This window comes from Rhyacophila brunnea, unplaced genomic scaffold, assembly GCF_057557595.1.
Source record: "Rhyacophila brunnea isolate RB1 unplaced genomic scaffold, BYU_Rbru_1.0 scaffold_2, whole genome shotgun sequence".
NCBI classification, from domain to species: domain Eukaryota; kingdom Metazoa; phylum Arthropoda; class Insecta; order Trichoptera; family Rhyacophilidae; genus Rhyacophila; species Rhyacophila brunnea.
In genome coordinates, this window is record NW_028232859.1 from 58750626 (window position 1) to 58770746 (window position 20121).

The 20121-nt window shown below is 36.4% G+C and overlaps 1 protein-coding gene across 1 annotated transcript in view; it reads right to left on the reverse strand.

Annotated features, from left to right (window-relative positions):
- Window positions 1–20121, reverse strand: part of LOC147072608 (oxysterol-binding protein-related protein 1) — an 80321-nt gene that overhangs the window by 13712 nt on the left and 46488 nt on the right. The window contains exon 2 of the mRNA XM_085947012.1: window positions 2751–2971. Coding sequence (XP_085803138.1) covers window positions 2751–2971 — 221 coding nt within the window. The remainder of the gene's footprint in view (window positions 1–2750; window positions 2972–20121) is intronic.

Consider the following 20121-nt stretch of genomic DNA (forward strand, 5'->3'; position numbering starts at 1 on the left):
CCGTGTCGATAGGAAGAGAAGCCTCAAAGCGGACCATACTCATGATGGCATCGTCCCTGGACTCGTCATCCAGGGGGATGAGTGCCTCGAGCAGGACCGCAGCCGTTTCAGACTCGGTACTGGTGTATCCGCCACCCGGTTTCTCGATACCGCACAAGAGGCTCGTCGGTCTGAGACCAAGCTTTAATGCACGGTATGGAGGACCCCAAGGGTCCGAACCCCCCTCGATGGTGACGAAGTTCCTCCAGTAGTCCTTCTTGGCTTGAGTAATTGCTTTCTTATAGTCGTATCGGGCGGACTTAGCCATGGATGCAAGAAGATCAATAGAGGCAGGTGGTTGCTTGAGTCGGCGCGCACGTTGATGGACCTTGCGTGCTTTCCTGAAAAAGTCGCGCAGGTTCGAAACTTGCTGCGTCCACCACGGCGACTGGCTGGGTGGCTTGGGCTTGCAGCGTCCGAGTGAAGCTTCGGCTGCTCCGGTGATATCTGCAGTCAGTCGTGAAGCGGCCGAGTGCAGGTCCGGAAAACGGTATCTCGAAGTCCTATCAAGCTTTTTGGAGAGCGCCTTTTCAAACTTTTCCCAATTCCCGTCACGCGTTCTGAAACGCGTGGGCGGGGAAGGGGATACGTCAGAGACGCCATCGTGCGAGGAGTCAGCGGCCAGCTCAAAAGTGATCAACCGATGATCACTCATGGAGGCGCTCGCATGGACCCTCCAGCCCCTGATACGTCTCGCGACGGACTCAGTGGCAAGAGTGATGTCGATGTGAGTGCTTCCGGAGTTTGCATGCGACGTGAAAGTCGGCATGCTATTCGGATCGTTGAGGACGACCAGGTTGTGCTGGTGCACCAGCTCCTCGATGACGTCCGCGTCGCACAAGGGGAGATCCACGGGCGCCCAGAGGGGGGACTGCGAGTTGGCGTCCGCACAGATGATGACATCCCTGCCAGCAACTGCGCGGAGGATGCCGTCAAGCAGCGATACCACGTGTTCCTTTGTACTCTGAAAGAAATAGGCGGAGGAAATCTCCCTTCAACCCTTACAGAACCCCAGCTCCGGGAAGCCATCTACACCTCCACCAAGGAGCAGACTGGTCTGCCGGAATCGGCGTACAGGGATATTCGACTCAGCCACAAAGCTGGCCCGAAGACCGGCAGATGTCACTTCGTGGTTTTCGTCCCTGGTGCAATTTGGTCTGCCCTTTTGGTGGAGGACAGGCTGTATATGGGATGGGAATCCTTCCCATTGAAGGACTTTGTGGGGGTAGTGAAGTGCAACATGTGCCACCTTTACGGCCATATGGCAAAGGGATGCAATTCAAAGACTCCCACATGCAGCCACTGCACTGCTTCCGGCCACGATCGCGCAGACTGCCCTCACAAGGAGATCCCACCCAAGTGCGTAGCCTGCTACAAGCACAAACAGCCGCATGACCATCCCACCAATAGCCTCGAGTGCCCTGCAAGACTCCACGCCGAGTTGCGCGAAAGGGCTATGGTGGACTACACTGCCGCTCGATGATCACCTTCGCCCAGTTGAACGTGAACTTGAGCGACGCCGGCTCTGCGGAGTTGATTGAGGTTATGCAGGCCGCCGGCATGTCGCTGGCGCTGGTGCAGGAACCGTACCACTGGGGTTCTGAAAAGGGCCCCAGGCTCGCTGAAAAGGGACTTAGGTGCGCGGGCCTCGTTGTCAGCGCCAGTTGTACAGAGCCAAAGGCCTGTATATTCGCTCTTGACCCTCGCCTTGGCGTGCTGTCGCTCTCGCATCTGTCGACTGAGCTGGTCGCGTGTGCAGACGTCAGCTTACCCGGAGGAGGCAGCGTGGTGGTTATTTCCGCCTATTATAACCAATAGATAAAAGTAAGCCACCCCGACGGGGAATCGAACCCTGTATCTCCCGGGCTTACGCCCCATCCGTCGCATTTACCAATATGCTACGCAGTGACATACTAATTGCGACAAATTTTAACTATTGGTCAATTTTAATACCTACTCATCAGCGCTCTTCCAAATCAAGTTACTTTGGCAATCGATTTTTGTTTCTTAAATCAAAGTAGATACCTATTACTTCGATTACTAACCGACGTCGTGGATTTCTCCAATATTTTTTATGATGTGACTTACTTGAACTTGCTAATAATTTATAATTAACTATTTCTTTTATTCAACGAATAGCTATTGGTTATAATATACTCTCTCAGAAAGTGTTTTTCAAAATTATGTATGTTCAATAATTAGAATTATACATTCTTAAATCTTGAATTATTTGTTGAATAAAAGAAATAGTTAATTATGTATGTTTTGTATTTAATATAATATTATCATCTATTATCGACATGTCCCGTTACTAAGTTTCATTGCTGTTAACAGTTGATATATATATGAAAATGTTTACCACTTCAGAACTAAAAATACGTAGGATGTTCTACTTCATAAATTTGTGTATTAATTTGGTCATACACAACTTAAAAAAACACCTCGAAAACATACACAAAAATCATCGTAAATAAATAGGACATACATGGCTCAACTGGGAAAGCAAATTGGTGCAAATTCAGTGGATGTGCTTTTGCACGTCGTATTTTCTAAAAAAAAAAATTCCAGTAGATATATAACTGAGGTGATTTCAAATTATGTCTGTTCAATATAAAAATGTTTTCTAAATCTTGTGAATTATTCGTTCAATAGAATGTTGCGATAATTTAGAATTAAATAAAGTAGCCTCTTCGAGGATTCAAGGGGTTTACCTGCAACATACTGCATTCGTTTGATGGGGTCCTCCTGCTCCGCAGCCAGCCGGAGGAGACGCGCATACTCCATGTACTCCAGCATCCGCTGCAGGAAGCTCAGCGGCTCGTTGAACACCACCGGCATCGTGATCTTGCTCAGCTCCTTTCCGATGCAGTTCTTCAAAACGGACCACAAGGAGAAGTCGTTTCGACTGAACATCGGCACTGGTAGCGACGTCCTGCGAAGAATAAAAACAATTCGTTAATAAAGAAATAAATCCGGTTCGGTGCTACATAATACTATGCGAACACAAGTTAAAATATTTAGTTACCTACCTATTGATATTTTGAAGCAAAACGTAATATTCATCAATAAAAATACCTGTATTGGATAATAATAGCTCTCAGTAAAGTCTATCATCATAATTATTGAGAGTCATTTCTTACAGCATTGCGTCAATTTTGATTACATAATATGAGTTGATGATGTTTTCCTTTGAAATTTTTAACTACTAATAGGTATATGTTATTTTACAAACACATTGAAAAAGCTTTTGTTTTCAATTTTCAATCAAAAACAAATTACAAATACCAAAAAATCTAGTTTTATAAATTTACATTAGTAATTCATTTATTGAAGTAATAACAGTAAAACTGGATACTTAAAAAGTAAATATTTTCCTTGTTATATATTATTCTATTTTATTGACAAAAGCTCGATTCTAGAAAGCTCCGATAAGAAAGCAATTTCTTCTCAAGTGTTTACTGAAGTTTGAGATTACCTTTTAATGGAATGCTTCCATTAATCCAACAACTCATTCAATCCAAAGTTTCGTTATTTTTTTACAGATATAATATAATAATACAAAATAAATAAAAGGGTAAGTGAAAATAAAATGTATTGAACATAATACAAAGTGGACAGGTTATATGATCATTGCTAGAGAAATCTCACTATCCAGCAGTGGCGAAGGGTGACTTTTGGAAAGAGGTAGGCTGTGGAGATCAGAGAAAAAGAGCATACTTGTCAGGTATACTTACGGGAAATAAGAAAATACGATATTACTGCTGATGAACACACGAATGACAACGACACACCAATTAGATGAAATTGCATTAGCTTACTAACGACATAAAATTGAGCGATGGGTTTAAAATATCTATTTACCTAAATATTTATACACATCAAAAATCATTAGATAAAATAATTTAAAAAACAATCTAAGTAAGTATATTTTTTTTAAGTATATGTAAAAAATATTTTTTTAAATTATCTAATTATTAATTATTTTGGACAAAGCTGCAATCATAGACAACAATATTATGCGTAAAGGTTTTAGGCTTAGCCATCGGAGCCTACCGTATCATTGCGAAATACATACTATGGTCACCTGACATAAAGTCCATACAAAAAAGATCCAACAACATGAATATGTGAAAATGATAGTCCATACTTATTTTCATATTCTCACGATGCAAATATACCTAATCAAAAATAGGAATAGGGATGAGCAATTAGAAAAAGACACAAGATTGGTTTTATCTTTTACACCAACTGCAACCCTGCGGTAGAAGAGAAGGGCTTTAGATTCCGTTGACTCAGTCACTTTAACCTTGATAAACAGTTTATTTTGATGGTTGCCTCTCGGACGGTATCCAACTTTAAATTCAGTGCGATAAGTAGTTTTGGAATTTTAATAGAATTAGTGAATATCAAAGGACGAGGGACGTACAGATGAGTATCCATGTATATATAATGAATTTTTTATAATTCTTTGTCTCTGCAAACATATATCACGAGTCTACATTGTTAGAAAATACCATGTCTCTAGTTTTTTCAGTTATTTTATATTTTAATAAATAATTGTAAACTTAAATCACAGTGTTTTCTTTAAATCTGCAGTATTTCATCATGTACTGCATATTTAGATCACACTTGGCGCACTAATTACTGATATAATATACATGTACGTGGTTTTCTTATTTAACATCTTTTATATTCTACTGATTCTATTTTTATATATTATCCCATAGATCAGGGTTTGTGAACCTTTTTACGTACACGTGCCAAATTTTCCCAAATGACTGTCTGGCGGCCGAGCAGTTTTTCGTGGGGGAAAAAATAGTTTTTAAGATTTTTATAAGAAAGTTTAAAATTTTCTTGAGATTCTATCTTTCACCATGTTTCTAGCCGAAAGCATAGCTTTTATTATTTGTATTTTTTCCCCTTGTTTTCAAAATTTGATTTGAAGAGATCGTAGGAGCATTTTAACCACGCTTCTTTCATATATTCCCCATGAACGGTTTTTTATTTCTAGCAATTATGTTTGAGGCATTGAGGCAAAACAAGCAGCTGTTATATTTGCATGACAGCCAATACATTTCATTAGGTTTATTGATTGAATATTTTTAATAATAAAACCGAAAAATATACATTGCTATGTCGTCATTGTAATATAAGTACATCTATTTGTATTTTTGTGATTTTTTTTTAAATTATTATTTAGGTAGGTAATTAATTTAAAGGTTAAAGGTATTTCTTCACAATAAAACATTTGCGTACCATGCCAAATCATCTTACGTGCTATAGGTTCGCCATCACTGCTATAGGTTTATGATACGCTGTTAGTTCAATCCATGTGACAGCGTGATTACACAACCCAATATTAAGAGTCAATTAAATTAATCTAGCGTAACCGTTGAAGTAAATTTTACTAAACCAATTTTTTTTACATTTTACTTTTATGCTTAACATTTTTTTATTTCTATACCAACTTGTCATTATGACAATATCACTGTATGAAGCTTACATTTTACATAATATGATAACATATCATTTCTCCTACACCTAAAAATAACTATGATTGTCTTCTTTAACGAACTGTCAAATAAAAACTGAACAACACATCGAACTATTCTCGTTTGAAGAAAGGTGCGTAAAGATATTTTAATAGCCATGCCATTAATATATCGTTTACTTTACTTATTAAACCACCCTAGCATGTGTGTGATTAAAAATAATTTATAATAAAGTCTTGTAAGTAAAAACGTCGTCGATATAAAAATTAGTTTTGCGTGATTTATGGCAAAGAATGTGAAAACACGTCAACATAAAAAAAACCTTTCGAGTGAAACAGTTGCGTGTTTTATGAAACATTTTTGCACAACTTTCAGCGTTCTTGTCATGCAATATGTGGATAGAAAAAAATATTTTCTAAAGTAACATGTAGGTGCTACGGACAAATGTCTCTATCGATGTATCGTATTAAACGAAGTTTCAACAGCTTCAAAAGAATAAATAATAATAGTTAATAAGCATTTCGTTGTCGAGTTGTTAAAACCGCTGATATGACATAACTTTGTACCCCGTTTACATGTGCTTGGTTTTACTGTTGACAGTAAGTATTATCACTGTCATAACAAGAAAATGTATGGGAAAACTTGTAGACATTATCCTGCAGTTGCAAACTTGCATGCATGAATCAAAAAAGTTAGGAAGCTTCTTAATTTTCATGCGACGGTAGGTTTTTTTCGATCTGCGCCTGCCCACTAGAACGATAGTGGCGAACCTGCCGGCAAGAAATTAACTGCGAATGAATTTTCAGGTCGAACGATTTTCACTATCTGTCAAATAATGCGAAATAGTACCATACAATGACAACATCGCCTGTCGCTCACTCTTAAAGAATGAGATTTGAGAGACAGTTAGCACTTTTACGTGTAAACAGTTATTGTCACGATAGTTTAAAATACTCACTATTGCTGCTAGTAAATCCATGCACGTGTACAGGTGCTATTATTTTTTACAGGATAGATAAAAAACTTATACTTATCTGAACAATCCGTTCCATTTCTATGAATATTTACTGATTTTACAGAATAATACAACTAAACAATTAATATATCAATGTATTGTATTATTGGCTGTTTATCTACCCATATTGAAGGATTGCTATTTTATACGTCCAGATATAGAAGTACTAATATTATGATTATAACCCTGCATCCTAAAGTGGGCCCTTAGATCAGGATTTTTGGCTGCCCCCCCAACCGATCGCTAATGTTCAAGGCAGTGTGACGTTTTACAGTAGTGTTTTCAAATAGTGTTCAAATATCGACACACAAAAATCAAAAATAGCATCGCACAACCAAATATTTTTTATGTTATTATTCTTGAAGGATGTGTATTTATCTCAATTATCTGGTTGACCCGCTACGCCACCTCCTCCCTCTGAGCCCGGGCCACCAGACCAGGCCGGTTACATGTAAATTGTACGTAAAATTACGTAGCACAGTTTGCCGTGAGATTTCTTATCGGAAAGAGATGACTGTAATTTTATTAGACTCTAATTTTATTAGATTCAATATGAACATTAATTCAAACTTCATAGCTGATTTTGGCAAAATTCATGAATTCAAGAATGAAAACATAACCTAACAAATAATCCGGTATATCGCCTATTTTCAAAATTTGTTTGCTGCTGGCTTTCTGTAAAGTGTAAACCGACAAGAATCGTATTTTATTGAGACATGCATTTTATGTCAGTACTATACGACCCAAAGAGGTTGGACGGTCTTATACGGCCATATATTTCCGATACAACATTTCACGGTGAAGTGAGATACGGCGAACTGCATAGTGTATAAGTTTCGTAGAAGTGTGAAGTTCCCCTCAAATGAAACTGCAATACAAAATCAATAACCTAATCAATAAAGAAGACGTATTTTTTTATATATTTGTTCTTCATCTACCTACATAATATAAGGAAGTTTTTTATAACATATTCGTAAAAAACCGTCTTTACTTTACCATGGGTGACAAAATAATACCTAACTTTTGTATTAAAATCAAAACTAACCCCAAATTTTACGAGAATATCAAGTAAGGGTGGACTTGCGTGCGGTGAGTATTAGGATAGCGGAAAGTACCTGAAACATAAGATAGGAACTTGAAAGCATAATATTTCCCATTCGTTGGTACTAAGAAAGTTTTCATATAAACTCGGCTAGGGCATTTCCTTATTTAATCGATATGGCACGTAAAGGAATATGTGAAAGTTAAACACTTATCATTATTTATACTGTACACACGTTTTGGTAAATTATCTACGTTCCCAATAAAAGTTTTTAGGTGTATAAATTTAATAATAATGTGGTAATAAATGAATAATTTGATGTATTTCATAATTAACCGTTAATACGTGATATGCGTCAGTATTAGGGTTTGGTTAATCCTGAAATACACAAATTTTAGATTTATCTTTGAATATCATGATTATTGTTTGAAATACGTTATTACATATGTAAACTAAATCAGTATAAATGGCTAGTTTTTCAAACCCGTATATAAATACATATACGTAATTATAACTTAAGTTGATCCTATAAAAACATCAATTTATTTTCTCATTATACGGGAGAATTCCAACCACTTTTCAGTTTTTAAAATATTACCTATCTTCGGTTCGTTGTAATGTTATTTCAATTCTTTTCTATAGTATGTAAGAGTTGAAGCTTTCGATCAAAATTAATGTACTGACCGGGTGACAAAATAAATATAGAAATTCTCCATCAAATGGGAAAGGACCGAGAAGTTCTGCGTAGTATCAAAACTAGAAAACAGTATCTTAGCCACATTATGAGAGGACACAAGTACAGCATTCCCCAAGTTGTCGTCCAAGAAAAAAACAGTAGTGAGCGTCTAGCTGAGGATGCATTAATGTGGCATGACTGCATGAGTGTAGCTCCAACGAACTATCCCGGCTATCAGCTGATGATAAGGTAAACCAAAGATCGCCCTGATGGCGGCCGACCTTAGTAATACAGTGCATAAGTTAGTATGGTCAATACAAATCTTCGCCAACGCCAAGCAAAAGCGCTATTGTACCATCGATAAATATTACATTTTCGATATTTTTGCGTAGTTCACTTTAAATCATTTGTATTTTACAAATCAAATATGCACTGATTAATAATCCCAATTATCGTGCAAATGCTAACCAACTTGTTTTAGAGTTTAAAAAATATAGTGATTTTAGCTCTGAAATAGTAGCTCCATGTTATCTATCAACCTTAAGCAAGGGATTTCCATGATTGTGATTATCTTTCATGCTGGTGAATTCTTTTAAAGTAATTTATTTTTTTATATTTTTTAAAGAGATTATTCAGAAATGTTCATATTTTAGAATTACTGTTTCACCGTGAAACATACTATATTTAAAATGTTGAAACTCTGTTCGCTATAATACTGGAGAATTATTACTTTAAACCCAATATGTAATGTTGGCACTAATTCGTCTTTATACCGCAGAGGTTTAACATAATTATTATGTTATACATAATATTCATGAGCGTTGCATTAACACAACTGCGTATGCATACATAATTTTTGACTTTGAATAACGTCTATGTAGACGGAGAGATAGGTCACCAACCGCTCGGTAATGATATTCAAAAAGATTTTTTTAATTAAAATTGCTTATATCCTTTGAAAGGAGAGAAGAAAAAAAAAGTTTTATCACAGTATAATAGTTATAAGAGTCCCCTGACTTTAATTATCATATTTAAATCGGTCAGACTCCCAATGTCGATAACTGCGTCCTGGTAACCACTTTATGCGCATAACTTCGTGATATATCTGCAATCAGGATGCTGTATTTTTTTTAAACATTGATTTATTTAATAAACAAAACAAATTCCAAAAACATTTATTTTTGTAATTTCACCCAAACCACCCTCGCTATTTCAATATACGTACATCCATAAACTCATCGATTCTGTTTTAACCAGTTGGGAAGACCTGTAATATTATACCAAAGATATCTATTGATGCATTGATAAAAATATCTAATTAAACATACCTACCCAATATAACATTTTCAACTAACAAAGCGCTATTATAATATAAATATTTGCAAAATTCATAATATAGTCATACGATCAAATTAAAAACAATCATAGAAATAATTCGTACAGCTTGACACTGAAGAACGTAAAATTTTTGAGTGGCTTATAAAATACGCAGGGTTTAAGTAAAGACAAATAAAAAACATTAATATTTTGTTAATATAAAATCGCTCGAAAGCACGAGACTTGGCGATAGACCGACGGAAGTGACGCGACTTTGTACTCACCCTATACCCTAATTTTAGGGCGTGACAGGATGAAGCAAGTAAGGCAGATAGGAAGTCAATTTCATAGAATATCTTTGATAATCAATTATTTACAACAAGTGAAATAGCTTAGACATCATATCAAGTAAATGCTATATTATCACGCTTATGATGGATTTCGTATATTTTAGACCAATCAATGTTACCTAGTTACCATAATGATAATGTGCATTAAATATGAAAATACACTTTTGAGTATGACATGTGAAAGTTAAATTTACAAATAGAAGTGCTTCTGAGAGACGTATTTCCATTATTAAAGCAATTTCCGGCGGCTCGCTTCCCCATTAAAAACGGAATGTCCGGCCATTAAGACAGTCACTGGACTGGCAATCATAATTAAACAAATCCAGGGAAGGAAGAGTAAATTATGGCAAGAAAATAAAGGTACACAGTTTAAAATAGATATAACTGTCTACTGAGTACTGTAGTCGTTCATCACTTTCCGTCGGGATCACCATTTGTATTTTAATTTGGTATGACTAAGTTAAATTGTATACGTACTTATACCTACATATATTATGATAAGTTGTATATAGAGATATTAAGATGTATATATTTAGATAAGTTATCTATGTGAATTTAGTATTTAATAGTTTTATCTCATTCTTGGGCAAACACAGTAAGCGAGGAACGATTATTCAACTGAGAGATTATTTGTAAACTGCTTGATTGAAAGGTTTGATATCGACTAATCATTATATCTTATACAATGTAATATGATAAATTCGAGTGAAGACTACTTAATTATCGTGTGAGATCGTTAGTTATATTTTACGTTGATAGATGTAACTATAGTACCTGCGAATGGCCTACTATAGTTACTATAGGCCACAAAGAAAATGTGTTAAAGCATTGGATAGATTTTCACCACAGGGCATCCCTAAAAAAAGGGAAATGGAGTAACTCCATTCTACCATCCCCACGTATGGTATCCTGGTTTGTATAGTCTTCTTTGAAGAGATATTGAGGCTAAGAACAGGACACACAATGGGTAAACGATTTGATGTCCTCATAGAAAGAAGTGATTCGCAGCTCTGCGATGAATGTGATGTTTAGGAGGACATTTTACATAATTATAGCAGTATAATGCACTAAATATGAACGACAAAGAGTACAGCTGCGAATTTGGGGATATCTTTGAGAATGTCAACGAATTGAAAGGTGCCCTGGTGGTGAGTAAGACGGAAGAGCTTAACAAAATTGTAAAGTTCTTTAACAGAATTGGAGTGAGGACCTGATCAGCGGATCCTCTTCTAGATGAGAAGAAGCGATATGGCAGCGAGTCGCAGTCAAAACCTCGATAAGATCATAAAAAAAACTATAGTAGGTACCTATATAAAATGTCACACAGTCTACGCACTAACATAAATAATTTTTGGTTGAGTTAGGTCAGCTTGAATTAGATTATGTAAATTATATTATTAATCAATGAGCAGTAGAATAACTTTTTGACATTAATTAAAACCGTGTCTTCTATACGAAGGGGTGCCTAAATCATGAATGGAATCTTTTTTATGTTGGAAGGTTGCCTTAAGTTAGCTATATTATTAAAATTAGATGCACTTCAATGGGTTCTGGAACTAACACACAATTTAGTTTTATTGCTTTTGTATCATCGATTTATTTTAAAAATTTAACGGATTTAACAAAAATATAAACCACGCATAATTTAATTCATCTTATACTCTTTTAGAAAAAAACATTTGCTTCATTTTAGATTAAAATAAAAAATAACATATTATTAAATTAATATAAAATGGTTTGTTTGGATACATTCAAAAGGCAGTAGGTTCCCCTACACCAATACCTAACCATCATACCGATTCAAAGATTTAAAAAAACTTTAAGTTGAATAGCATTTTACCCAATTAGCAATATATATATATATAATATTATAAATAACGTGGAAATGCAGCGATTCTTCTGCCCCAAGTGAACCTCTAAACACTGCATTTGACCGAAATGTTGAAGCCAGTCGGTGCGGTATGCCTGTGCATACGCTGTACGCTTATGCGCCGGCTAGATGGCAGTGACTTGCCTATGCGGTATACTTTGTGCAAAAAATACGGAACAGCGCAAGCTACAGTTTTCCCGTCCACACACATGGTTCCCGATACAAACCGGTTTGCGCAGATAAGCTTGTGGTAAAGCATGAGAGAGTGTGACATAGACACTGATTTATGTTTATATTAATTATTCCCACCGTGACGCAGGGGTCACAAAGCTCTCCTTTTGGCCAGTAAGTCATTGGTTCTAATCATGTGACGCAGTCAAATCCACATTGTGTTATTAAATCAATATATACGATTCAATAAATCATATTGAATATACATAATTTGAAAACATCTCATGCTAGAAGAACACACTACAAAAAATCATTTTGTAGAAAAAATACGACACCCGACGGAACTTGAACATGTATCTGCTGGATTCGCATCAGTATGCTTTTCGAATTAAGCTACGGGTATCTTATTAAATTATGAACATTTAAACTAGTAATACTTACATGAAATGGGCGTGAATATAGTGTTTTGCCAAAATGTACTTTTTATTTAATTATGTGTAGAGGGATTATAGTCATAACAGTTCACAGATTAATTTAAATATGCAAATATTTAACTGCGTAGTTACCAACATTAAATAGGTGATTAAATTAATAAAATTAGTGGCCAATTGGAAACTCGGCGTAATTACATCTTGCGTAAACTGTATTAAATAAGGCTATAAACACAAACTCAATCTAGATGTTTTGCTTTCAAATTGGTTTACGTACCCACACTTAAACGATTTGAATTTGTGGAAGAGAATTTTACGTTGTTTTTTAAGTGATAGAATTACGGATGAGGATAACTACTATATTATAATTGCAAAAATCATTTTTATCTTTAATCATTTTTGGCACTAAAAGCTTTGGAAAATCCTCTCGATTCTGAACGATCCAGCGATGACGATTTACAATCCTTTTGGAAGAGCATCTTCAAATCTCCTATGACGCAATCCAGCTATTTCAGTCTCTGCTGCTCTGGTCTTTGTATTAAATGCGTTGGAAAATATTTGTCTTATCTAATATAGAAACAGTGCTTAGTCATTGTATGACTGATAACAAGTTTTAAAATGTACATACTTAAAAATAATCCAGGTCAATTTACGGGTAATTAACGGCAAATGATGTACTTATTGTAATTTTAGAATGTTTTCTTTTTATGATTAGTATGAATCATTCCCGTTTACACGTGCATGGATTTACTGCTGATAGTACGTAATATCGCAGCCATAATAAGAAAATGCAATACAATGATAAAAAATACAGGTGCGAAGTTGACAGTGCCAGACACTATGCGTTGAGACATGCTCAGTCCGGGAAGTTATGATAGAGTGTACTGCTCGGTGAGATTGACTCAGTCCGAGACATGATGATATAGTGTACTCATACGATTACTACTCTGGTATTGATACTGATATCCCATCAACTATGATTCGCTAAATGAATATTCGATAAATTAAGCAAGCCATTATTGATGTATGTCACTATCGAGTAATCTGCTGATCGTCGCACTGGTGCAACTCTGTTTTGCTGACTTGTTATCACCGGCCTTCTTCGCGCTTACGCGGAGATGGCAGACCGTGATAATGTCATTGCCAAAAAAGCGGGGGTGGGGGACATAAACGCACGGTGTAGGCTGTTGATGCTGGTTTATTATTCACAGAAGATTAAGCAATTAATGATGTCAATGATGCTGATGGCCACGGCAGTAGGTGTACGGCTTGGCTGGATCGTAGGTACGCCGATGGCTCGAGGGTGATGCGCGCATCGTCAAAAATGGCGGACGCGGCGGTATAGCACTCTGTACTGTGGTACACTAGAGAGATGTTGGCTGTAAGATGTCCGAGGCGAGAGCTTGCGTTTGGCGGGCAGCCGACGCGGTTTTTGCTGGCTGGAGAATCTGGAGATCCTGGCTGTTCAACGTCCGAGGCAAGAGAGAGCTTTTTGCGCGCATCAAAATGGGATCGCGGCGTCATGGCGCTGTTGTGGTCTCCGTTGTGAACCTCCCTGTTTTACCGACGGATTGACTAGTGGCGGCGCTATCTCGTGTGGCCGTTTTCGACAGACCGCGTCTTTGTTTTGGCGGGAGCGCGGATGAATTTGAAAGTCGGATTTGAGGAGAGGCGAGTACCGCTCGGCCGAGGGTTGCGAAAAACGCGAAGGGTGGATGTAGGCTGCGGTGTTTTGGGAAAGTTGATGGTTCGGTTCACCCTTTGAGGTGGTCTCCTGTGGGAGACCTTCATCTGGTATTAATGTCCTGGGGTTGTCGATCCTCATCGAAGGTGTGACTCTGAAGAATGTGCTGACCGTAGATTAGGCGGTTGTACGACACTTGTGTAACTCGCTAATTATCGCGTTGTCGCAATTACGCAGACAAGGCTTGAGTTTGTTGACCGCCACATAACTGTTATAATATTCGTAAAATTAACTTTAACTAGTGTTACAAATACGTGTCATACGCCGGAAAATTCGGACAGAATATAATATATACGGCTGTGTGAATATGAGTCATAAAAATATACCGCAACGTATTCCAAGTTAGGCCACCGCTCTGAGTAACCTCGTTTGACCTGCACTTAATTTATTATACTGCACGAGCTTCATGAAACAAGATTTATAAAAATGACTAAAATATAATAAATCTTAAATTTTGACAGCGGTTCAGGGGTTAAACGGGACGTGGGATGAAAATTGTTTGTGGTTTGAGGGTCGTGACGTCATTAGCGGGATGAAAATGATACAGCTTTCACACATATACATAGAAATTGTGTGTATATATAGGTATACACACATAATATACTACATCGTCCATCGCATAGCCTCAGGAGTATATGTATCAGTTTAATGAAATATTAATGTTCTGTTGAGCAGCGTAAGTGTGATGGAATTAATAATATGACATACAGGAAGATTTGGTTTATTTTTTTATTAAGATAATAAATATATGTGTGCATTCATAATTATGTTTTAGCATAAATATATTATTTTTCTGGCATTCAATTGTTGGATTATTAAATCCATCAACAGGGAGAAGAGACCAGCGAAGCTATTCTATACACAAGGCGGCTATCGACGGTTGTTTATCATATTTATGTATTGAGGAGGTCAATTGTTAAAATAAATTAACCGTCTAAACCTAAACTGTCAAACAGCCCACTCTTGGTCGTGTTAACTTTTAGAGCAAGACTTTTGACAGTTTATACGGTTAACCTATTGTAATAATTGACCTGCCTCTATACATATGATATAGTGATACTATTTATTACTTTAGCCCTCAATAAGTATATGTTTTATAAATTTGGTGTACTTATCAGTAAAACATGGAAAGAGTGTCGTGCACATTTGAGAGGAGCGTGCTGCGCGGTATCTTCGGACCCATCAATGACAAATAGTGGTAATGAAGACGGAAATACAATTACAAACTATACGTCTTGTACGGGAGCCCGGGTATCTTACAGTTTACCACCTTACCATGTAGGTACATAAGAAGGACGAGTCGTCACGTATAAAACTGACAATCGGTAAGTTGTAATGCAAACGAATACCTAGTTGACCTCCTACAAGATGGAGGGATAATGTAAGGACCTTAGAACTTAAAGAACTTAGAGATCCGGCTTTGGACAGATATGGATGGACGCCAGTGGCGCACTCAGTATTTAATACTGGGGGGGGGGGGGGGCAAGGAGGAGAATATAAATTAGTCCCATAGGCTCTTTTTCTTCTTCATATAATTATTTTTACATATTTTCACAATACACGACGGTACATTTTTACAGTTTATCCTAGTTTTATTAAATTGGAGGCATAGTGGCGGTAACCGTTGAGCGTGTCATCAGCGACTGGCGGATTGGAAGTGACTAACAGCGACCATGCTGGACATGTGCGCCTAGTATGCTAAAACATTACTCAAATAATATCGGCTGTGCTATCCGCTTGGTCTAGAGAGCTACAATATTTATGCCGAATTCCACTGAAATTTACACCACCACCGACTGTAGTGAGTGTAGTCGTTCTTTTCGCCGAATATTTATCGTCGATTTTTGGTTTTTTTATTGAGGTTCCAAAATTTTAATTGAAAATGGACAAAAAAAAGTATTAATGCATTTAAATTTTACATAAACCTACTCAACATAACACAGCCCAATTTTTTGTTTGTCGGTTTTTTGTTTATTGCACTCGGTATACCTACACCATGGCCCCCACATCCTGAAACGGGCCTTCAGGCTAGGATATTTGGCGGGCCCCCTACGTACCGCTAAGATTAAAGGCAGTGTGAAACACTACATTAACGTTTTTCAAATTGTGTTTTAGTTCAAATTAAGGGTATCTACTTATACAGTGAATTATTGGCGATTTTTAATACATCTACTTTAATAATGAAGCTGTCGAGTATCGACACATAATAATCATAACATATTATATTGCACAATTGTATAATTTAAAATGTTTATGGCCATGAAGTAGAATACCGCCGCAGGCGACTTTTTTTTACTATTAAAGCTAATATATGATGTGTGTTTATCTCACTTATCTGGTTAACCCGACACGCCGGGCCCCCAGGCTAGAGCCCTGTCAGCCCTCCCCAGCCATGACGTACACCACTCCGGAATTCGGGTGGACACCGAGAATTTTTTCAATTCCATTAGGGATTGGGTTTCTAAAAAAACCCGAAATTAGTGTTTCGAAATTTTTGTGTTAGAAATTAAAATCTAAGAAATTTTTCTAAAAAGGGTGCTGGAGAATAATTACAAATAATTTTTTTGCCGTGTTTTTATTTGCCTAAGCCCAAGGTATAGTTTATTGCCTTTCAATTTCAATGTTAAAAACATTCTGATAATTTTCATGTTCGGGGGGCGCCAGGGCCCCTTGCCCCCCCCCCCCCCTGGGTGCGCCACTGATGAACGCATGTTTTCGTTTTATGGTACTATACATACCTATTACAGGCCGTAAAAATCGATTAACCTCAATATATGTCTCTCCACGGTGTAGTTCGTTTTTTTGCAGACAGGTTCGCCTCTATCGTTCTACTGCGCAGGCGTTGTTTGAAAATATCCCAACTGTCGCTTGAAAATTCAGAAGCTTCCGAACTTTTTTGATTCATGCATGCAAAATCTTGCAACTGTAGGATAATATTTGTTTACACGTACATTTTCTTGTTATGGCCGAGATAATACGTACTGCCAGCAGTAAGTCCATGCACGTGTAAACGGGGTATTATAATATTCGAATATATATATATACTTATTATATTAATTGACCTATTTATCATATTTGCTGTTCACGATATATTTATTATAATTTGAACACGAACTATTGAACAGAGAAAATGTATTTTAGAGGTCATTGATTGACAAAAAATCCATTTAAATTCCGTTTAGATTTGTGTAAATAGGTACTTTAAAAGTATGTCACAAATATAATTGAACAACATAATTTTTGATATTTTACTGTCGATCAAAAATACTTTTAATGTACCTAAATGTACTGTCAATTATTGGTCGATCAAAGCGATAAAAAATCCCACAATTAGCCCCACATCGTCATGTTTTTTTTATTGGCTGACTTCCGGTAAAATATGTATGAAGGTAAACAGGTTACGTTTTCTCATTTTTTTCATATAAGTGGTAGGTAGTTATTTACTTTATGTCATTTTTTTATTTGTACACAATTATTATTTATCACGAAATGGTGTGAGAAATAATATGGTTAGCAATTGAACAATCGAAAAAAATACAGATCTATTTAAGACTTCTTCTGAGAAAGGAAGGCAAATCTAGATTAATTTGTGCTTAATACTTTAAAAGTTTGGGGAAAATACACTGAGCTGAGCGAGCGAAAAAGCTCAGAAAGATATAGCAAAGGACTTGGCATATAAGCATTTCTGGAAAAGCTGCACGTGTTCCAAATGCTAATACGAATATATGCTTGCATAAGGGATCGAAGCCTCCACGCATGTGAAAATACTAGAAAAAAGCTAAACCCTTATAATAAAAACTTATGAGTAAATAAATTATTAGTCGATGGTTAATTTCTCATTGAAATCGATACTGCAAATTTACTTTAATTAAAACATTTAAAAATTAGTATTTTAAAGATAAATACGACTGTAGTATATTTCTGGATAACATGCAATTCTTATAAAATATACTTGATGATGCGATAATAATAATATACAATTTTGATCAATTCCGCCATAAATAACGTGAAATAAATAAAGTAGAAATTTAATTACCGATGAATTTAATATACAACAATTATAATAGCACAGAGAAAGTTTTTTTCTATATAGAAAAAATTAAAACCTATCAAAACCGTGAATATTACATTGTTTATTGAATATATATACTTCGAAAGCTTGTGTTCTAAACCTATTCATTGAGTAAAATAATAGTTGATTACATTATTAGCGAGTGCAAATACGTTAAGACTATATTTTGGAGAGATCCAGATGTTGGCTAAGAATTCAGATAAGCACCTTGTATTGGTACTCGTACCTTGATCAAACGACAAAATCCGATTGCTAATATTAACACGATTTGAGGAGTGCTTGTATGACTTTTAGTTAATTTCGTCGAAATTAGGTAGGACGCATATGGCTTAATCGATAAAGCACATTGACTGGAATCCAATGGATGCGGGTTCGTGTTCCGTCCGGCATCGTATTTTGTCAAGATTTTTCTAATAGTTATACTTCTGAGGTGTATGTGTAAAAATGAACACTTGTCAGTATAAACGAATTGTTGATAACCCTACGAATAAGCAAAAACAAAATGCTTACGTTTAAGAAAAATCGCTCGTCTGGTGAACACGGATTACATTGATAGTATATCCAGAAGAAAACATATCAGAAATCTTAATTATCATTACTATAAGGAAAACGTTCTATCGAAGACATTTATTGTGAATTTAATCCATTATCCAATTATATAATATATGCCTCATCTATATAAAGAAGGTTTTCTATAATGTCTTCCATTCAACCTAATTAATTTATTAATTAATGGTTGGGCCAATTATGGTGCCCCTCATTCCTTTTCTCCCACCTACATCAAACCCCTAGATATTGTCACAAGTCCAGGTACAACTCAGTTACAGGTCATGAGTCGACCGTGATTGTGAGTTACATTCAGTTACTTCAAGAGAGCGGACGCGCCTAGACTTGTTAAAGCTAAGCCGTCGTTAACCACATACCTAGTGACTAATCCAAAACGAATCTGTTCGACTTTAGTTGCGCCAAATCTGATATGGTTTGAGCGAACGTCGCGTCTATCATCCATCCTGAACTTGTCATCATCATTTATCCTAAAACCTAAATGAAACCGTAAGAATGACATTCAGAACCGTCCGTTTACCAGTGAGTGAGTGCGTGAACACCGAACCAGCACCAGCGCGCGCCAGCCCTGTTCACAAGCATCTTCAAATTACAGTCCACTGCAAAAAGCGCAACCAATTAATATATTAAATAAATTAACGGTCCATACGCAGAGATAAAATAACTACAGCGATTGTCAATTTTGTACGGTTCTATTATATTATACGAAATCCACTTGGTTTCTTGCAGTAGATTTGTTCTTCGTTCAAGAGTCAGACTTGAATGCTTTAATGATTAAATAAACTTTGAACGAAGACATAACCAGCAAAGAAACTCATTCGGTTCGGAGAGAGCAAACACTTTACCACAAAGAATGGTAAAGTTATTGCCAACTACTTTTGCGTAAAAAGACTTTTGATTCGAGAAAACCTTCGGAAACATTCCGGAGCTTTCCGAAATCGAATTAGAAGGGCGGTTGCCGGGGGCGCTTAGGGGCGGTAACTGGGAGCAAGCCTATTAACTCGCACAACCTCACTAATTTCATCGTGGTATTTGGGCAAAACACGACAACCGTAATAACGATATTTTAATAGGTCAATATTATAATTTTTTTGCAAGGAATATAAAGTGAAAATATTGATAAATTTATTATGCTGGGGAAATTCACGTAATACATGAGATTTCATAATTTGAAACATAATTATTAGAATACAAACACGTAACAATTTAATGTATGTTTGGTACATTTTTTTCTACGGTTTTTTTTAATATTATTAAGTATGTATGTTTCCCATGTCATTCAGAATTATAAAATATGTAAATTGAGTAGGTAAAAAGCAGACATAGTACCTTACCAAG